This window comes from Podarcis bocagei, assembly GCF_964188305.1.
Source record: "Podarcis bocagei genome assembly, chromosome: Z".
In the NCBI taxonomy this organism is placed as follows: Eukaryota; Metazoa; Chordata; class Lepidosauria; order Squamata; family Lacertidae; genus Podarcis; species Podarcis bocagei.
The window spans coordinates 35,317,333-35,334,571 of record NC_138140.1 but is presented as its reverse complement, the minus strand read 5'-3'; the positions used below and the strand labels follow the sequence as shown (position 1 = coordinate 35,334,571).

General features: G+C 44.8%; 1 protein-coding gene across 3 annotated transcripts in view; it reads right to left on the bottom strand.

Annotated features, from left to right (window-relative positions):
* Nucleotides 1–483: 483 nt before the first annotated feature.
* The window catches only part of BTK (Bruton tyrosine kinase), a 39,460-nt gene continuing 22,704 nt past the window's right edge, over nucleotides 484–17,239 (bottom strand). For all 3 annotated transcript variants that reach the window (XM_081179438.1, XM_081179437.1, XM_081179436.1), the window contains 13 exons: nucleotides 16,339–16,406; nucleotides 14,404–14,585; nucleotides 12,365–12,427; nucleotides 11,103–11,157; nucleotides 9,287–9,369; nucleotides 8,281–8,408; nucleotides 7,159–7,233; nucleotides 6,663–6,834; nucleotides 5,101–5,317; nucleotides 4,416–4,480; nucleotides 2,779–2,897; nucleotides 2,155–2,312; nucleotides 484–985 (listed from right to left, as the gene is read on the bottom strand). In XM_081179438.1, the coding sequence (XP_081035564.1) occupies nucleotides 914–985; nucleotides 2,155–2,312; nucleotides 2,779–2,897; nucleotides 4,416–4,480; nucleotides 5,101–5,317; nucleotides 6,663–6,834; nucleotides 7,159–7,233; nucleotides 8,281–8,408; nucleotides 9,287–9,369; nucleotides 11,103–11,157; nucleotides 12,365–12,427; nucleotides 14,404–14,585; nucleotides 16,339–16,406 (1,457 nt within the window). In that variant the 3' untranslated portion in view covers nucleotides 484–913. The remainder of the gene's footprint in view (nucleotides 986–2,154; nucleotides 2,313–2,778; nucleotides 2,898–4,415; nucleotides 4,481–5,100; nucleotides 5,318–6,662; nucleotides 6,835–7,158; nucleotides 7,234–8,280; nucleotides 8,409–9,286; nucleotides 9,370–11,102; nucleotides 11,158–12,364; nucleotides 12,428–14,403; nucleotides 14,586–16,338; nucleotides 16,407–17,239) is intronic.

Here is a 17,239-nt window from a genome sequence, read left to right as displayed (position 1 = left end):
AATGTGGGAGATGTAAGCCTCTCTCTCTCTCAACCTCATCTCTGCTCCGTGCAATGTGGGGAGAATTGAGCTACATTACATTGATGCTTTAAGCTACTGAAGTGTCTGAAGAAATGTGCATGCACACAAAAGCTCATACCAATAACAAACTTAGTTGGTTTCTAAGGTGCTACTGCAAATAATTTTTTTATTTTGTTTCTAAAAACCCAGTTCCTTTATTATCCTGGTGGAGCCTCAGTTTATTCACATCCCCTTGTTGAGATTTCCCCCTTCCTTTTGCAGCAGAAGGGCCACGGTGGAATATTTATCAGCATACCAAATCTAATTTACGGGATGGAGAATGTGTGAGTGCATGAGTGTAACTGTAAATTCAACCTTTTTAACAAAATAAATAAATTTGCATCTTGGGCCATTGAAAGCACATGGCAGAGGACTGGGTGACTGGAAAGGGTAGCAAGATAGTAGTATCTAGGAAATATGATAAACAATTGAGTATATTTCCCTTTTATATATTTCATTTTCATATTATTTCTTGTAATTGTTATTTCATCGTAGCAAAACAAGTTTCCAAACAATTACATCATCCTTGAAAAATTATTTGAATCCCATAATGCCATTTCAAGTTACAGGTAGAGAGCCATGATACTGCATTAAAAGGGATTTACTCTGCTGAAGAGGAAAATAGTACCCAGCCAGCACTTGCTGTCATAAGTTAGATCTTCTTTAGCACTTCAGTGAATTGAGATACAAGCCAGTTATTACAGGTGAGACAGACGAAAAGAATCTGGTATTGTCTGATAGATCCAGTTACTTTTGTCATGATGTAGATCCATCCATTCATTGTCCATCTAGAAATTCTGGAGCGAACATACAAAAATAAGCAGTAGTAAAGGAGCGATTGGATGATGGCAGTTCAGGGGTCTTCATTTGCTAAATCCAAAATGAGGCTCAGAAGGACTTGAAAGGTGGGACGCTCATCTGCTTTCTGGAGCAAAAGAACAGAAAAGAGGGGAAAGCTTATACCAATAAGGTTGTTTACTTAATAGACATTAATGTACTGTTATTTATTACATTTATCCATTGCTTTCTACAAAAATGTATCCAAGCAATTCATATAAAATACCAAAAGCTTGTCAGTTATTTAAAAAACAAATAGAAGAAAAATACAATAAAACCAAAATTTATAAGGCTGCTCATCTAACAACAGCAAAAACAATGAATCCTGCTCTATTTCAAGCAACAAAACGCCACCCCTGTGTTATAAGAACTTTAATATAGAATAAATATTCATAAATGCGCACATATCTAAATATCTAAATATATGAACCATGTGTCTGAAATAGTACAGGAGAGCAATCCTGAAGCCATTTTGACTCTCCCAATGACTTCAGATATTCAGATAAATCAAATGAGGTGGTGGAGGTTACCCCTCTTCTCCTACAAACCAACCCAGTAAGGCAAAGGGAGAAAGCCTTCCCATTGTCTTTTTGCTTGCAAATCCTGTCTTAAGGGCGCGCTTGTATATGAATAGGGTGAGCCTGGGACCTGGATTCAGGAACTAAAGTATTAACCATCACAAAAGAAAGGCCAGACTGCCCAGGTAATGCAATCAGTGACCATTATCAGGTCACTGAATCCTGGCAAACAGGATTTCTGCTGTAGGCTGCCTCCTTCTGCAATGTATGTATGATGTTTTAGGGGTGGTGGTCTTGGGCTTGCGCACCATTGTTCAGGGTTCTCCCTCCCTCCTGCATGCTTTCTAGCCGCTTTGGTTCTCAATATACTCTGGTTGGCCTCTGTTATTTTCTCCTACCAATAAGGAACCGACTTAAGGACTCTATATGGGCTCCAGAATACCTCATAAGGGAAAGGGAGCAGTTTTTCTTATAACAGTTTGGCAAGCCAGGCAAGAGGCTCAGTTGCCTGGATCCTGGGGACGAGGAGGGACTTGTGACTCAGCACGCACCACGCGGATTGCCAAGAGGAGCCACCAATCCTCCAGCGGTCCCAGGGTCTGGTGATAGCTGGAGTTATTGCATTTTACCATTTACAGTTCCTGATTTATGGTAAAAAGAGAGAACTTCATTACTGGGTGACATGCAAGTATTGCTAATAAATAAGCAAGCAACCGGGGCAGTTTACGGGAAGCCTTACCTCGTGCCAACAGCTGTACATGATGGCGTAGACTCTCTCAGAGGCCAGCTGGGGGCGATAGAGACGCAGCCCTTTGGTCACATGCTCAGTGGTCTCGCTGTTGCTAAACCTCTCGTAGGGCATCTTCCCCAAGGTGTAAATCTCCCACATCAGGACACCTGTCAGTCAGGAAAGCACCATAATGGAACTTGGAATCACTGGCTCAACCCCTTATCTTGGGGTGACCTCTGTGTTCTACATGGAAGCTGCCTCCTAATGGGCCATGGTGAAAAAATGGAGCATTGATTACAGTCCTTTAGCATCTCTTAAGTCTCTACTGTTTAAGCTCCAGTGTCTCCTTGTTTTGTATTTATAGTCAGATATGGCAATGTATGTATATTAAATATACCCCAAAGCCCTATGAACACTGTTCCCTATCCCTAGGATTTACTGTGAGTTCTTAAAGGCCTAGCCCTCACATCTATTCTGGGGCCTGCAAATGACATCAGCAACACAGTGTTCTTAATGCCTTCCCTATTGCAGGCAGGGTTCCGTTCATTTGACTGTCCTTAAATCTACTGCCATAGAAAGTTCATCTTCTGGCTATTCCAGGTTCTACATCAGTGGCACACAATTTCAGCTCACCAAAAGCCCAAATGTCTGATTTGCTGCTGAACTTGCTGTACAAAAGAACCTCTGGAGGGGACCACCGGACTGGAAATTTGGATCCCATGGAGCTAATGTAGTCATCATCCAAGACGTACCTGTGTAGACAGATTTTGGTTGTGCTAGTTTATATGTTGCCTTACAGGATCTTGTGCTTCCTGAAAGCCTAAAAGCTCCTCAAGATGAACATTCATTCCAAATTGTGTGCACAAAGCTACTGTGGAGATTACCAGTAAACAATGTTTGCTCTTTACTGAGCAATGCACATCCATTCTTACTTGTTTGCAGGAAGGTTATACAAGAACATGCATTCATCCTGATTTGTTTGCATGGAAATTATATGTGTTCCCATCAGTCAATCATTATCCTATCCTTTTAAAGTGCCTTCCCCCAAGACTCTCTTAAGCAGAAAAGGTTGCCTTCAGATTATCAGTATGTTGTTGGAGACATTCACTCACATAGAGGAAATTTAAGTTTGCATAACAGAAGTGCTCTCTGGTACAACACATCCACTTTGAAAAAAAAGAAACTGACTTCTGTGGCTAGGAGACTCCAAGAAGGCTGGCCAGTAGGAAATGTGACCTTTGGGTTGAAGAGGATTGCCCTTCCCTGCTATACACTTGCCTAGGAGTAAGCTCTATTAAACTCAAATGCAGCTTCTGAGTTAATAGGATTGCACTGCAAACTACGCCAAATGCTTCCTTGAAAAGACATCTCTGTGCTTTCTGTCAAAACCATTAGAATTGTTGTGTCTTCTCATATGCAAGTTTGTGCACTTAAACAACTAAGGCTCTTATGAGCTAGGTGGGCATCTCCTGCCTCTCAGTAAGAACATCATGGCTGGCGAGAGACCAGCCTGCCTTCCCTCCCACCATTGTCCAGAGAAGGAGCAGCAACTCCAGTGTTAGCTTTCCTCTTCCCTCCTCATTTATTTTTCCTTTGTATCATGTCTATCATATTGTTGGCCTCTGGACAGGGCTGTCTTCTGTTTTAATGTACAGTATGTGCCATGCTTAGGGATGCGGGTGGCACTGTGGGTTAAACCACAGAGCCTAGGACTTGCCGATCAGAAGGTCGGCGGTTCGAATCCCCACAACGGGGTGAGCTCCCATTGCTCGGTCCCTGCTCCTGTCAACCTAGCAGTTCGAAAGCACGTCAAAGTACAAGTAGATAAATAGGTACCGCTCTGGCGGGAAGGTAAACAGCGTTTCCGTGCGCTGCTCTGGTTCGCCAGAAGCAGCTTAGTCATGCTGGCCACATGACCCGGAAGCTGTACGCCAGCTCCCTCGGCCAATAAAGCGAGATGAGCGCCGCAACTGGACCTAATGGTCAGGGGTCCCTTTACCTTTACCTTATGTGCCATGCTTAGGAAACGTTAAGCACTTTATGTCTTAAATAATAATAACCGACTAAGAGTTGTTTAATCAGGTAACAAACCTAAAATAAAAAGAGGTAGTCCGAAATGGTAGCTGCAGTGAAGGATGCAAACAAAGAGGCTGAGGAGGAATGACAGTCATAATGAGAAAGGGGATAAGAAAAAAGGCATATACAAAGTTAAACAGAGAAAAAGCTAAGCAACCTCAGCTCCCTACACACACATATGCACACAAACTGACCTGGAAAGGCCAAAATCCGAGACTTTGACAACACCTTGTTCACTGATCAAACAGTTGCGAGCAGCCTGTGGCAGAGATATAAGAGAATATGGTCTCAACATACTTTAGCTGGGTGGCTACCAGAGCAGGAATAAAACACAACAGTAACTTACAAAATACAGTTATTACAAATGCAATAAGAAAACAAAATGCAGCAGGAAGACTTCCTTTCTAGCAGAGAAAAAGCACAAAACCCAGGGCCATTGCTCAGTGGTAGAGCATCTGCTTTGTAGGCAGAAGGTCTCAGGATCAGTCCCCAGCATCTCCAGGTAGGGCAGGGTGTGTCCCCCACCTGAAACCCTGGAGAGCGGCTGCCGATCAGTGTAGATAACATAGAGCTGCATGGGTCAGTAGTCTGAGTGGGTAAAATGAAGTTTCCTATGTTCCACTTTTGCAATCAGCAGCAGAGATAATAAAATAACTTGGTTCACAGCACTGAGAGGCCAGATTTTTCTTTTTAAAAAATACATTCTGTTCAAAATGTGAGGAAAAGAGCTCAAGCAACAAGCAGGTGCTCTTCTCTGGGGAAGTTATTCCATAGCCAGGGTGCTACTAACAAGGAGGCCCTCTCCCTATTAGGCACACCCCCCCCCCATTTACTTCAGATGGCAGGGGTATATGGAGCAGTTGAAAAGCAATCGCCTACCAGGTCTCTGTGCAGGAACTGCTTGGATTCCAGGTACCCCATGGCCTCGCAGACATCCTTGCACATCTCTAGAAGCTCCGTGCCCTGGAGGGACCGCCGAGTGTCCCGCAGGTAAGTCAAGAGGCAACCTTTGGAGAGGTACTCGGTGACAATCAGTATTGGCCTCTCCTTCGTGCAGACTCCAAATAGCTGCACTAGCTTCTCGTGTGAGAGGTTCCTGGAGTGAGAAAACATCATAAGAACATAAGAAGAGGCTTGCTGGATTGGGCCAAAGGCTCATCTACTCCAGCATCCTGACCAACAGGATGTCTCTGGGAAGCCCTAAAAGTAGGATGTGAGTACAACAGCACTCTTCCCACTTGTGATTCCCAGTGACTTGGCGGCAGAATGGAAAGCTGCCTCTTGAGATTCTCCACAGTACTCTGGGGGGGGGGGAATCATTATTGGTCCATTTATACCTCAGAATTCTCTACGAAGACTGGCAGTGGCTCTAGATAATTTGAGACAGGTGTCTCTGTTACCTCTACTTGGGAGTTACCATGGGGGTATTCTGCCATGAAAGCAAATATTCTGTCACTGGGCTATGGACCTTCCCATTTTCCATTATTATTATTATTATTCTCCACAAGAGCACAAGTCAATGCTAAACAAAACAACAACCATGTTCTCCTATTTCCAGGATGGGGAACCTGTTGCCCTCCAGATGTTGGCAGACTATAGTTCCCATTATCCTTGGCCACTGGCCATGCTGGCTTGGGCTGATGGGAGCTGAAGTCCAGTGACATCTAGAGGAGCACAGGTTCTGTATCTTTGTGGTTTTCAAAAAGACTGGATATCTTTGTGTGTTTTGATTTGAGTCATTTGGGGTGATAACTCTGGCTGTAGTAGCTGTGCCTGTGGAGGAACCAATAAATGGGAGATTTGACAGGAGGGGGTGGGCTAAAGGCTCCTTTGGTTCCCTTTCAGTCTCTCAGCACATGCTTTTCATGCAGCAGATTTAGGGTACCTTCAGACTGTCAGTATTCTGTGGGAGGGCTTCAAGCACATATAGTACAAGGACGTTTCAGTTTGCAAAGTTAAAAATGCATAAAAGTCCTCTTTCATCCTGAAGCAACAAATCCTCCTTACTAAAAGAAACACATTTTGCAGTTTAAGAAAGTGACGGTGAAATGTACCCAAATGTGTGGAATGACAGGGAAGATGCAAAACCACTGCACAGGGAAATCAGGATGAATGATTATTGACTTATAACTACCCCACAAACAAACCAGACTTGATGCTCAATTTACCATATATATCCAAACCTCTGCACAATCTCTGTGGTAGCAAACCACAAAGACTGCTCAATAAATAGACGTGCTCTTAATTCTTGGTATCATCAGTTAAGCAGGGATGGGAAAACTGTGGCCTTGCAGATGTTACTGGGCTCTAACTTCCACCACCCCAGGGACTTGTAGTCCAGTGTTTTCAATGTACCCCATCCCTATCACAGAAGAAATAAGAATCTACCCAGAAAAAGAGAGACAGACAAAGAGACGAATATAAAGTTATTTGCTACTCACATCATGACTTTGGCTTCTTCGATGAATGCATCCTCTGACATGGAGCCTTCCTTGATCATCTTCACTGCCACATCATGCTGGCCTCTCCATTTCCCGTGCTTCACCACCCCAAATTGCCCTGTCCCCAGCTCCTTGAGGAATGTTAGGTCCTTTGGATCAATCTCCCATGCCCCTAGAATCAACACAAAGCACAGTGTGAGGTGTGAATCATTGTGGGAAGAAGGATTCTTAGAACTGGGCTGGGCAACTTGTGGACTCCAGCTCCCATCAGTCCTAGTCAGCATGGCTAAAGATCAGGGATGCTGGGAAATGTAGTCAAACAACATGCAGAGGGAAACACATTTCCCACCTCTGATACAGAGGGGAAAGCAGCAAGAACAGCTGTTTGGTTCACCTATCCCAAGCCCACTTTCACTGCAGGGGAGCAAGAGAAAGACAGTAAAGGTGAAGGTGCAACATACAGATAAATCCCAAATGAAGAGCATTCAAATATTACCATATCCAAGTCCTGCCGTGGAAGGAGCAGTTCTCTGTTGCGATGACACAGGGTACTTCAGTCTGGAAATAAGCCCTAGGGTGCATCAAAACAATTATATTTTGAAGTAGTGCATTCATAATAATATAGATGCAAAGCAATATAAATTGTATTACCATGTATATTATAAACAGAGCTGTATATATTCTATGCTAAAGATATCCAAAGTCAGCATCAAGATGACAAGCCCAAATTGCGCAGCTTGTGTAAGTTATGCTAATGCAATCTTAGGCTGTGTAAACAGAAGCATAGTGTGCAATACATGAGAAGTAATAGCTTGGTTCTATCCTGTGCTGATCAGGCCTCCCACCAAAGAGTTCTAGGCGCTGCGATTTGCTAAAGGTTGCTGGGAATTATATATCTGTGAGGGGTAAACTACCTTGTCAAGAGGTATCTGAGGGAAAGCATGTACTATGAATGTGCTTTGAAGGTATAGTCTGTATGCAGCCATACTTCTTAGTCCCCTTAACAAACTACAGTTCTCAGGATTCTTTGAGAGAAGTCATGTGCTTTAAATGTATGGTGTGTATGCAGGCATTGACAGAATAGAGTATATCCAGAGGTCAGTGACTTGGATGAGGCGATATCTGGAAACCAAGCCCAAAGGGGAATGGTTGAAAGAGTTGGGCATGTTTCATTTGGAGAATAGAAGATGAGAGGAAAGGATAACTGTCTTCAAATAACTGATGATGGAAGAAACTTGTTGTTTGAGAGGACGGAAGAAAACACAACAGGTGCAAATTGCAGTGGGACAGATTTCATTCAAATGTTGGGAGAAACCTCTGAGGGGTAGGAGCACTTTCTACCTCTTTATACTCTGTAAACATTTATTTTCAAAAGCCACACTCTTTTTTGTGTTTGCATTTTTTAATTATAAGTTTTTAAACAGTTTTAAACTGCATTTTAAATTGTTTTGACCTGCCCTGGGATCTTAGGGCAAAGAACAGGTAATAAATTAAAATACGTTGTTGACCTTCTTTGCCTTTATCAAGCTGTTGGCATTTATCTCTCCCCTTCCCCCACCCCCACCTCCATCGTAAAAGTCGGCAAGTATATTTGTGCCTCAACCATTTCATTCCTCACCTGCTGCATTGTGTTGGTGGTAGTTGATCAGCTCTGGGATGGTGTTGAAGAGGTGCTTCTCTGCCAGGAAATACTGGTTCTGGGGTGTGGAGCACACAACGTAATGGCGGATCATCCCCTGGGGGTCCCTGTGAAATCAATTGTGGATTGGTGACCAGTAGGGTAATGATGAATTCTGGAGTTCATGACTCCTAAGGTGTGACTAAAGGAAAACCGATAATTCCAGGGAATGCCATTGATGGATTTCAACCACTGCTGCACAACAAGTTAAGAGCAATAACATGAGAAGGATGGAAGGGACAAGCAAGGCAGCACAGGGCTGAGCAGCCTTTTCTGAAGCCAAAGCGGTGGCAGCTCTACGTGGAGCCAGAGCCAATGACAAGCAAAGCCACACGTTGACTGGTTGTAAGTAATAAGGTAGGCAGATGAGAACAGGTCAGGTACAGACTCAAACAGAATGTCCCTATTTTCTGAGGAAAGTTGCAAAATATGAGACTGAGGTGGGTGGGGCAGTATTCCCAAGTGTGCTAATGAACCAGCATCCATTGAGTCAAAGGGCACATTCCCCCAGGAGTCAAGTACTAGGCAGGGTCAAAGCCCAAAGTGCGTAGGGACACCCCTTTTTCTCTTTTTCTCCCTTTCATCATCCATCCATCCATCCATTCCATCTTCCTCATGCACACAAAACCCACACCCCCATATAATTACACACATACCTCCAGCAGTACTCATAGAGACAAGCATGCACCCCATTCACCCATCTTCCATTCATTATCTCTCTCTTTCCTCTTCATCTATTGTTGTGAAGGTACAGGGGGGTATCAGAGGCCAGGCAGAGGGAAGAGGAGGGTCACAAGCAACTAGCAGGTTGCAGCAGGAGCAGGCTAGAACAGATGTTATCCTCCATCTGGGGCTCATCCTCATATCTGTCCTACTGTTGAGGTTTTTACTGAGGACTAGTATAATGTGTGGTCATCTTGTTCCCACATCAGCAGACCACACTTACCCAGATGACTTGCCAAACACAGAGACTGTATATTTTCCTGTATTGCTGATGGAGTCTCGGACAATGAAGCCACCATCTTTGCCCTGAAATTTGGAAGAAGGTGACATCATTAACATTTCATGTGTGGGGTAGGGGGTGGGGAATGAGGAGCGATCTTTGAAGTAAGCTGCAAGAAGCACCATGTGCCTAGTGCGAACTGCAGCGGGTTCAGGGACCAGCATGTCCTTGACCCTGTAGAAGTGATATCTAGTGTTTTGACCCTACCAATGCATCCTCAGTCTTTGCCCTCCCTTCCTTTACAACTCTCCCACCTCCTCATCTATCCCCTCATAGCTTGGCCAAAATTCCCATTTGCAAATCCCTGCCCCCCCCCACAGCTTGCCCCAACCCCTTTTAAGAGGGTCAGCAGAAACACATCAATAGCAATTTGACAAAATACTCTGTAAAGTGCCTCCCACATCACTGAAGCCATAGGTAATGGAAGAGGGGGTTAATCTGAGTCTTGCTAGACCTATATATGCATCACTTCCATATGCTAGGATATGTTTTATAAAGGCAGCAGAGCAGTCTCTCCTGCAGAATCTGCTTAAACATTTGTGTACAGTTTTTGTTGCTTTTGATGAAGACTCACAGACACCTTGCCATTTTGATTAGGTTGGTAGAAAAGCAGCTATGTAACCTAAACAAGGGAAGCGGGTGGTGCTGTGGGTTAAACCACAGAGCCCAGGGCTTGCCGATCAGAAGGTTGCGGTTCGAATCCCCGCAACGGGGTGAGCTCCCATTGCTCAGTCCCTGCTCCTGCCAACCTAGCAGTTTGAAAGCATGTCAAAGTGCAAGTAGATAAATAGGTACCGCTCTGGCGGGAAGCTAAACGGTGTTTCCGTGCGCTGCTCTGGTTCGCCAGAAGCAGCTTAGTCATGCTGGCCACATGACCTGGAAGCTGTACGCCGGCTCCCTCGGCCAATAAAGCGAGATGAGTTCCGCAACCCCAGAGTCGGCCACGACTGGACCTCATGGCCAGGGGTCCCCTTACCTTTACCTTTAACCTAAACAAAAGTGAGGGCTTAACATGTTTTGGCAAAAAGACACTGAAGTGTGTTCAAAAGCCCCTGAGTGTAAAACCACATATTTTGGAAAGATCCCTGTTGCTCATTTCCCCCCACCCCCAGATGCCCACATGAAAGGTAACGCTGATGGAAAATTAGAATGAAAAGGTCCAACCCCCTGGACCCATTACTGATTGATATAAAAGGCGTAACAATTCTCCCCCGCCCCCGGGGTTTTCTTCTTCTTTACTTTTTTGGAGGAAGTGGGTATTAGTAGTTGTTTTTTTCCCCCTTTCTCATGCTTTGCATACACTCACCATGGGATCTGGTGTACAGCCAGCATGACAGCAGAATGGCAAGCAGGTGAGCAACAAGTAGTCTGGATGGCAGGCAACCCAGGTGAACTGTTTAACAGAGGCACTGCAGAGAGCTGATTGCCAAACCACTCTCTGAGTGCCTTGCCTGCTCTCAACAGCCATGTTTAATGGAGAAGAGGACGTCACTCTCTGAAGTGCTTCCCTCACTCAGTAAAATAGCTTCCCTGGGCCGCCTGCCATCCACATTGTTTGCTCACCTGCCAGGCAGACATTCTGTTGTTGCACTGGAAGTTGGCGTGCCCATGGAACTGCAGCATGATGACTGCCTTACATTTTTATGTATATCGGCAGATATACATGTTTGGGCATTTTTAATATTATCTGCTGACTTTATAATTTAACTCTCACAGTGAAAGAGGAAGGAAAGAAGAAAGGAAGTACTTATACACTCACCTCTTGCTTCAGCAGTTCCTCTGCTTGCCTTCTAGTTATGTTTTTCAAATACCACCTGAAATATGACATATTTGCCAGGGAGGAAATGCAAAGAAGAGGGCTGGGAGGTGGGAGGTGGTGAACCTCTACATTTGGGGTGAAATGTTAACATAAAGCTCAAACATTTCCCACCCAATCAGGGCAGATTACTAGGTACCTTGGCAAATGTGTGTTCTCCAAGGCTGCAAATCTGGGGGCAATGGAAGTATTTTGTAAGGGATGAGCTGTCAGGAAAATGAGACGGATGCTTAACCACTCCTGCACCCATCGGTTCTCCCCCATGAAATCAATTCTCCCTTGACGCCAGTTCCCCCTTTGCCATATTTCTGCTATCCCTGCTATAGTTAGCAGGGGTGTGATGAAAAATGGGTTGTCATGGGAGGCATTTGCAAAAAAGCCTCAGAAGGCAGAAATGACAGGGCCCTGCTTTTCCCAGCCACTGGTTCTCTACTACAAATATGAAACACTACAGAGAAATAGACAACACTGTCAATTTTGGTTTCTCCTGTTCTATTTTTTCTAATCAGAAATTTGGTTTGCCCCATTTCTGCATTTATTTGTGATTTAAAAAAAACAACAACTCTGCAAGAAAATTCCCATGTATGTTTGGGTGCTTATCTCCTACTATATGCAATTCTGCCTAGGATAAACATTTTGCAAGTCGTTCCTACCCCCAATAGAATGCATTTTTGTGTATTATCCACTCGGTGTTATGTACTGAAGTTCTCACCCTGGGCCAGCAGGGGGATACTGTAGTAGTCTCTCAGGTGTATGCGGTGAGAGTCGTGTTGCCTTTTGGACACTCTGGGTACCAGTCTTTTGATGGTGCTCCAAGACACCATGGACAGGGCAAACCCGGTGTTGATCTCCATGTCACATGGAGCTCCTTCAATGAGCACAGTATCCCCCTGCTGGCCCAGGGTGAGAACTTAAGTATATAACTACATGAGCTTTTCATGATTATACGCAATTTTAGTATGCATTCTTTGGTTGAACAATGGCATAATAAAATTTGGAGAAGTGTGAATTTTGAAGGAGAGCTGTTGCTTGGTTCTCGATTTGTAGATTTGGTAGGTTCGCCAAACTCATTTCCCCCCTCATCACTACCCCCATTCCAGACTCCAGAATGTATCTTATTACAAATACAATGGGACAGATATTCTTATGTTTTTCTCATAACATTTAACTTCTGCCCTCAGGCCCACAGTTCCAAGGAAACTCACTCATACATCTCCAGAGAATCTTTTGTTTCTGTGACATAGTTGCTGGGAATGTAGCCTTCTTTCCTGTAGGGTGAAAGAAAACAACACCATGAGCCACTCCCTATGCAACTGACAAAAACCCAAGAGGAAAGGGCTGTAGCTCAATGGAAGGGTGCAGAAAGTCCCAGGCTCAAATGCTTTGGCTCAGCTGAAAGTCCAGCTCTTTTTTTAGCAAAAACACATCTCCACAGACTCGGCCCAGTATACCTGAAGGAGTGTCTCCACCCTCATTGTTCAGCCCAAACACTGAGGTCTAGCTCCAAGGGCCTTCTGGCAGTTCCCTCACTGCGAGAAACAAAGTTACAGGGAACCAAGCAGAGGGCCTTCTCGGTAGTGGTGCCCGCCCTGTGGGATGCCCTCCCATCAGATGTCAAGGAAATAAACAACTATCCGGTTTTAGAAGACATCTGAAGGCAGCCCTGTTTAGGGAAGTTTTTAACGTTTCAAGTTTTATTCTGTTTTTAATGTTCTGTTGAAAGCCACCCAGAGTGGCTGGGGAAACCCAGCCAGATGGGCGGGCTAGAAATAATAAATTATTACAATTATTATTATGGTTGAGTGCCAGGCCTAATGAGCAGAGCAGCTCATTCCTGGTGGTCTTCTTCCATGAAAATCAGTTGCCAAGAGTCACAGCCGCCTGTCCCCTCCTCTCCAGGGCTTTCCCCAAACAACCAGAGACTGCACCTATGGCAGTCAACCTCTCCTCTCCTCTCTTCATGCCTTGCCTAGTTCTGGGAGACCAGGAGAGAGGGGAGCTTGTCACATCAGGAGAGAGAAACACCTGTGAGTCTTCACCAGCCTGACTAATCTCTGCTTCTTGATCTCCCTCTTCCCATCCTCCTGCTCCAGCTTCTGATTCTGGACTTCTCTCTGCCACAGACTCTCCCTGCTCACTAAGCCCTGTTACCTCTTCAGCTTCTGACACCACCTCCTCTCAGGTTTCACCCTCTGACCAGTCATGGTTGTCCTACCACCATTCTCCGGGCTCTGAGTCGTCTTCCCTTGGGGGTTCCCAGGCTGTTTCCTCCCAGGACATTCCTCTGCACCCAACCAGTCCATGACAAGTGCCATACATTTTCTCCTAACATACACATGTTTTATACTGAATTTTCTCTAAGAGGTACATTTTTTGCAAAGCAATTTCTCCCAGAATAATGCATCCTTGTATGTTGTCTTCACTAATAAATGCATGTTTATGCACACTTTATCCCAGTAGGAGCATTCTTGAACATATTACAGTGGTGCCTCGCAAGACGAAAATAATTCGTTCCGCGAGTCTTTTCGTCTTGCAATGTTTTTCGTCTTGTGAAGCACGGTCCGTCGCAACCGCGCCTCTTCAAGCGGCTTTAAGAAAAAAGCGCAAGACATTTTCGTCTTGCGAAGCAAGCCCATAGGGAAATTCGTCTAGCGAAGCAACGCAAAACCGAAAAACCCTTTCGTCTAGCGAGTTTTTGTCTTGCGAGGCATTCGTCTTGCGGGGCACCACTGTACTTGGCTGCAAATCTACATAGCAAAATTATGAAAGTGCATATTTCGAAGGACAGCCAACTCCGTTCTCATATATTCCCACCCCACCCCGGAAAATGTGAATTACCATATTTTTTGCTCTATAAGACTCACTTTTTCCCTCCTAAAAAGCAAGGGGACATGTGTGTGCATCTTATGGAGCGAATGCAGGCTGTGCAACTATCCCAGAAGCCAGAACAGCAAGAGGAATCGCTGCTTTCACTGCGCAGCGATCCCTCTTGCTGTTCTGGCTTCTGGGATTCAGAATATTTTTTTTATTGTTTTGCTCCTCCAAAAACTAGGTGCGTCTTGTGGTCTGCTGCGTCTTATAGAGCGAAAAATACGGTAGTTAGGTTCACCTTTAAATGATAATTAAATCTACTTTCCCCCTCATCTCCACCTGTGGGACAGGGGGTGTGCCAGTGGAGGGTGGGCTCCTGGCAGTGGCCTTGCACTGTTCTCCCCCCCCCCCCTGTCTGTGTTGGGTCTCTTACCCGTTCTGGTCTTGTGCTCTCCACCAGGACTCATTGCTCTCTTCCAGGACAATGTACTCTTTGCCCTTTTGCAGCTCCAGGTCCTGTTCAGTCATTGGGAGATAGTCATAGAGAGCCACGACTTTCCTCGTCCTAGACTGGCCACCAGGCACTGGTTCAGGGGGCAACTGCTTCTTCATCATCTTTGCCAGTGTTCAGAGAGGAAACAAGAAAAGAATGAGACTTTCAGGATACCTCTTTCAGCACCTATCACAGGTGGAGGGAACCTGATGGAAAGAAGTCCGGACGAGAGAAGAATGGCTACGGAAACGAATGGACCATGCAGAAACGGCAAAACTTACCAGAAGAATAAGAAATCAAGACAATAAACTTTTTTTTAGTAAGGAATGGAAATGGTTTATTGAATATTTACAGATATGTTGCAAACAAGACATGAGCAGGATTGTTGTAAAAACTTCTAAAACATAAATGAATTAGATGAGAAAAAAGAATATGCAGGGGAAAAGAAAGAAAATAAATTCATGGAACTGCAGAAAAAGGAGGAGGGAAGTGGGAAGTTGAAGATTGATATGTAAGAATTGTTTCATTTTCTTTGTTGAAATGTTTAATTGTTACAAATGAAAATAAACTTTTTTTAAAAAAACAACAACAGGTGGAAGGAATGTGTGAAACACACACACAGAGATGTTGCTGGACTACAACTCCCATCACCCTTGGCTATTGGCCGTTCTGCCTGTGGTTGATGGGAGTTGGGAGTTCAACAGCACTACGCTGCCTACCCCTAATACAGTGGTGGAGAACCTTTCTGGCGGGCCAACTCTGACAGGTGGGCACAACAACCAAGTAGAGGATTGGCAAAGCCTTGTTTTTCCGCTCCCTATCAGGTGGTGGGGAGGAAGAAAAAAAGCCTGCAATGTGTAAGCATGGCTGCAAGCAGGAGGAGACCCTCTTGCCTGCAAAGAAAAGAGAGCTGCTTGCTTTAATACAGTGGTGCCTCGCAAGACGAAAACAATCCGTTCTGTGATTCTCTTCGTCTAGCGGTTTTATCGTCTTGCGAAGCAAACCCATTGAAGGATTAGCGGATTAGCGCTATTAGCGGCTTTTAGCGGCTTATCTGCTGATCGGATCAGCTGATAAGCGGCTTAGCGGCTTAGAAAAGGGGGGGGAACCAGCAGGAACTCGCAAGACATTGTCGTCTTGCAAAGCAAGCCCATAGGAAATTCATTTTGCGAAGCACCTCCAAAACGGAAAACTCTTTCGTCTAGCGAGTTTTCCGTCTTGCGAGGCACCACTGTAGTAATGATGATGATAACAACAACAACAATAATAAATGTACCCCACTCATCTGGTTAGGTTGTCCCAGCCACTCTGGGTGACTTCTAACACATACAAAAACATTAATAACAAAAAAATAATGCTACAAAAACACAATAAAACATTAAACATTAGAAACTTCCCTGTCCTGGGCTGCTTTCAGATGTCTTCTAAAGGTTGTATAGTTACTTATCTCCTTGAAATCAGATGGGAGGGAATTCCACAGGGTGGGTGCCACTACCAAGAAGGCCCCGCTACCTGGTCCTTTGCTTTGGCTGGGTATGTCTGTTCTCAGTAGGATTTAACTCCCCCCCACCTTGCCGTACTGGTCAGCTGATGAGTGGCTGAAGGAAAAGCGAAATCCTGCTGCTTTGGGTATGTGCAAACAGGTATTTGCAACCAAGGCAGAAATGAATCGCACCCTCCTGCCCATCAGATGATGTCACAAGTGATAAAAAGTTAGTGTGGCTTGAGGGAAATGGCTTCATGGGCCAAAATAGGCCAGTTGGAAGGCTAGGATTGGTCCATGGGCTGAAGGTTCCTCACCCCTGCCCTAATTCTGTCTCTGCCCCAAGGTGCAACCCACCCACCACAAAAACTGCAAATCCTGGCTGCTCATACCTTGTTCTCCTCTGGAGTTGGTGGTAGAGGTTTGTCAGGCTTGAGAAGACAACGGCCGCTTCTGAAACCTTCAATTAGAGGAAAGCAGGGCATTTTAAGTGCATCTCCAGTAGGAATAGAGAGAAAAATTCTTCATCACGCATCCAAAACCACATCTTTTACAGTTAAAATGCGTATAAAATGTGTATTTTATGTGAAACTGCCTTGGTTGCGCTGGTCAATGATCTCTGGCAGCTAGTGGCTGCTGAGACCATATAACACCGGTCCTGAAAGACCTACATTGGCTCCCAGTATGTTTCCGAGCACAATTCAAAGTGTTGGTGCTGACCTTTAAAGCCCTAAATGGCCTCAGCCCAGTATACCTGAAGGAGCATCTCCATCCCCATCGTTCTGCCCAGACACTGAGGTCCAGCGCCGAGGGCCTTCTGGTGGTTCCCTCACTGCGAGAAGTGAAGTTACAGGGAACCAGGCAGAGGGCCTTCTCAGTAGTGGCGCCCGCCCTGTGGGACGCGCTCCCATCAGATGTCAAGGAAATAAACAACTATCTGACTTTTAGAAGACATCTGAAGGGAAGTTCAGGGAAGTTTTTAATGTCTGGTGTTTTATTGCTATTATTATTATTATTATTATTATTATTATTATTATTATTATTATCGTTAATTCTGATGAGAGCCACCCAGAGTGGCTAGGGAAACCCAGTCAGATGGGCAGAGTATAAATTATAAATTGATGATGATGATGAAAGTGCACTGAAAAAGCCCTGAAAAATAGCATTTGTGGGAGGGGGGATGCAGACAATAATGCTTATAAAAAGAGTACAATTTATGACTTGACTTATGACCAACAGGCTGCGTGTAGAGATTTTTATGTTTGCTTCGAGTGGATGAGAAAGAGCAGTAAA